This window comes from Aplysia californica, unplaced genomic scaffold, assembly GCF_000002075.1.
Source record: "Aplysia californica isolate F4 #8 unplaced genomic scaffold, AplCal3.0 scaffold00023, whole genome shotgun sequence".
Taxonomy (NCBI): Eukaryota; Metazoa; Mollusca; class Gastropoda; order Aplysiida; family Aplysiidae; genus Aplysia; species Aplysia californica.
In genome coordinates this window covers 227,577-230,174 of record NW_004797293.1, presented here as the reverse complement: position 1 = coordinate 230,174, position 2,598 = coordinate 227,577, and the positions used below count along the sequence as shown (strand labels likewise).

Below are 2,598 nucleotides of genomic sequence, written 5' to 3'. Positions count from 1 at the left end.
TTTGAGTTGGTTTGAGAAAAGAGAAGCACATCGACACAATAACGGTTATTTAATAAAAAAAAGATGCTGATGGTTTTACACTCTCCTCATTTCTAAAATCGACACAGTTTAGATCATTCGGGAGGCGAGATTCGAACCTTCCTGCCTGTCATTAAAGCCCAGTGCGTGCTGAGAGGGATAGAATGCCATTGCAAAGGGCCCAGCAACAATTTCCCTCACACGTGAATCAAACGTGAATTTACTGTGTCTGATGGTGAAGAGCCTACTTGCTGCACCATAGATGATAGTTTGACACTTATTGCAAGGAAAAAACAACGACAGACAGACAGACAGACAGACAGACAGACAGATAGACAGACAGACATGCGCCCCCAACAATTCCTAATACTCACGAGAAGAAAGACGCCAATCATGTCCTTGGAATATTACAAAGTTCTATGTGTTCGACACATAGTTTTGAGAAATTTGCCGTAAAAAATTTTGAGCTTCACAACACGTCCCGTTTTTTTCGAATGCAGTTCTTTGAATCTCTCGATAGGGACTCCGAATAATATTACGATTTTGATAAAGCAGAGAGAACATTTGGTTTCTGACATCACGGTCTTAGGTTCTCAAGGCGGCCAACAATGTCAGTTAGAACTTTGTAATCCTAACGTAGGGAAAATATAAGCGACCCTTGATTGAAGCTGATAGCGAAGAAAAAACATGCAAAAGGCTGTTACAAAACATTCCGGCAGAGGAGCGGCCCCTGGCATTTATTTCTTCCTTGTGTTGAGATATAATTTTAGGTTTACTTAAATTAAAAAAAAAATTATTTTCTACATTTTTTGGGGAAAAGAGAAGCACACTGGCGCAAACAACGGCAGTCATTCAGTGCATGGAAAACAAGATGAAAAAAGAAATGTAAGTATTTTTACAATTTAGATCACTTTGGAGGCAGGCTTTCGACCCTATCTGTCAGGGACAACCTGAAAAGGTTACTTCCCTACAGAAGGGCCGAGATACTCGATTTTATCAATGTTCTCCCCGCCCAGAAACAGAACTCGGGTCTCCTGCGTGTGACAGTGAAGCGCCTAACCGCAACACCAAGGAAACCGGTAAAACAAGATCGGCAGACCTGAATAAAGAAGGAAATGGAAAGAAATAAGATCTGCCTGGTGGTACCCTCTAGATCTAACCACCGTCTTCTGTGTAGCCATGCTTCTTATTTGATAACTTATTTGATTACAAGCACTTCATGGCTTTTCCTTTAAACATTACCGTCTCTCCTAAAAGGACGATCAAACGGCAGGTGGTTGAGGTTCAAATCACAGAAGGATGACAAAATCTTAATGCTACTGAAGGATTTTCCTCTTTAGACCAGGAGCCCTGCGAGCAGATAAGATGTTCGAAATGGAATAATGTACCGTCTTTCTTCAGTCCAAAAGCTTTGAGTTGAGTACTTTTCTTTACTTTTCCTATCCAGCGGCCAACTGAGTTCTAGCCCCCCAGCCAGTAAATTTGAGTACAGAGAGAAGCTTTATAACAGCCATTCAGTGTAAGATAAAGCAAAATAGAAGAAACGTCAAAGAAGTAGGACCTCTCAGAGGCGCTGCTCTAAAACAGTCTCTCGTCTGGTAGGGCGTTTGATATAACAAAACAGCAAACTAAGAGGGTGGGGGTGTTTTAGTAACCGTTTTACGGCATTTACAAAACAATTAAGTCATATAAATGCCGAAGATTAGAGGTGTAACAAGCACACAAAATAGAAGGAGGAGAGAGAAAGAGCGACAGATGTTTGATAGGAAAGAAAGAGTAGGATGTAAACCACATCAGAGCACCTCTAGCTTCATGTTTGGTAAAACATTTGATGTCACTCAACAAAACAGAGCAAACAAAAATGAAATCTCAAACAAAAATTGACGGAGACATGCAGGCTTCTTACCATTATCATGACACTCATGGGCGAGATGTCTGTGCTAAAATACCCGGACTCTGAAGAGATTGGGAAGAATATGCAGCTGGAGAATATTCACAATACACTTCCTTTATAAGTTGAACACCTTCTTAGACAATGTAATGAGCCGTTGATAATTATAACAAAAACTTTAGTATTGCATACGTCGTAAATCTTAAGTGGAGTTGTTCACTGTGAATTTGAATAATATTACACGGAATGTATTTTTACTGACGTCCGCTTGTAACAGACGAATCAAGTCAATAAAACGTCACGCACTGAGTGTCCAAACATATTGTTATTGTTGCTTGAAAAGAAATACACCGGGTCTTCACGAAAAAGGACATCAACTATTATCAAGACACGTGAGAAGGAAAAAGTACACTTGTGTTCGCTCTCGTTCCTCGCGTGTGAAAACTGTGCGTGAGAGAGTGTTTCTGAAATTGTGAACTCACTCACTCGCTCAAACGGTGGTCGTGCGTGTCTCTGAAAATGCTGAGGTACTCCGCCTTTTTATCCTCTCTCGCTCGCGCGCAGGGTTCGTTTGGCCTTATCGCGTGGACCAGAAGTGGTGGTGGTGGTGGTGGTGGTAGTGGCGGCTGACGGAGTTGAGACCTGCTCCGGGTTCAGATATTCTTCCTTCGGACAAAACCTTCTCCTCC

General features: G+C 41.6%; 1 protein-coding gene across 1 annotated transcript in view; it reads right to left on the bottom strand.

Moving 5' to 3' along the window:
* LOC101862240 overlaps positions 1–2,464 on the bottom strand; it is a gene marked incomplete at its 3' end in the record, with an annotated part of 15,044 nt that extends 12,580 nt beyond the window's left edge. Inside the window, 1 exon segment of the mRNA XM_013088262.2 lies at positions 1,925–2,464. Coding sequence (XP_012943716.1) covers positions 1,925–1,942 — 18 coding nt within the window.
* Positions 2,465–2,598: the final 134 nt, after the last annotated feature.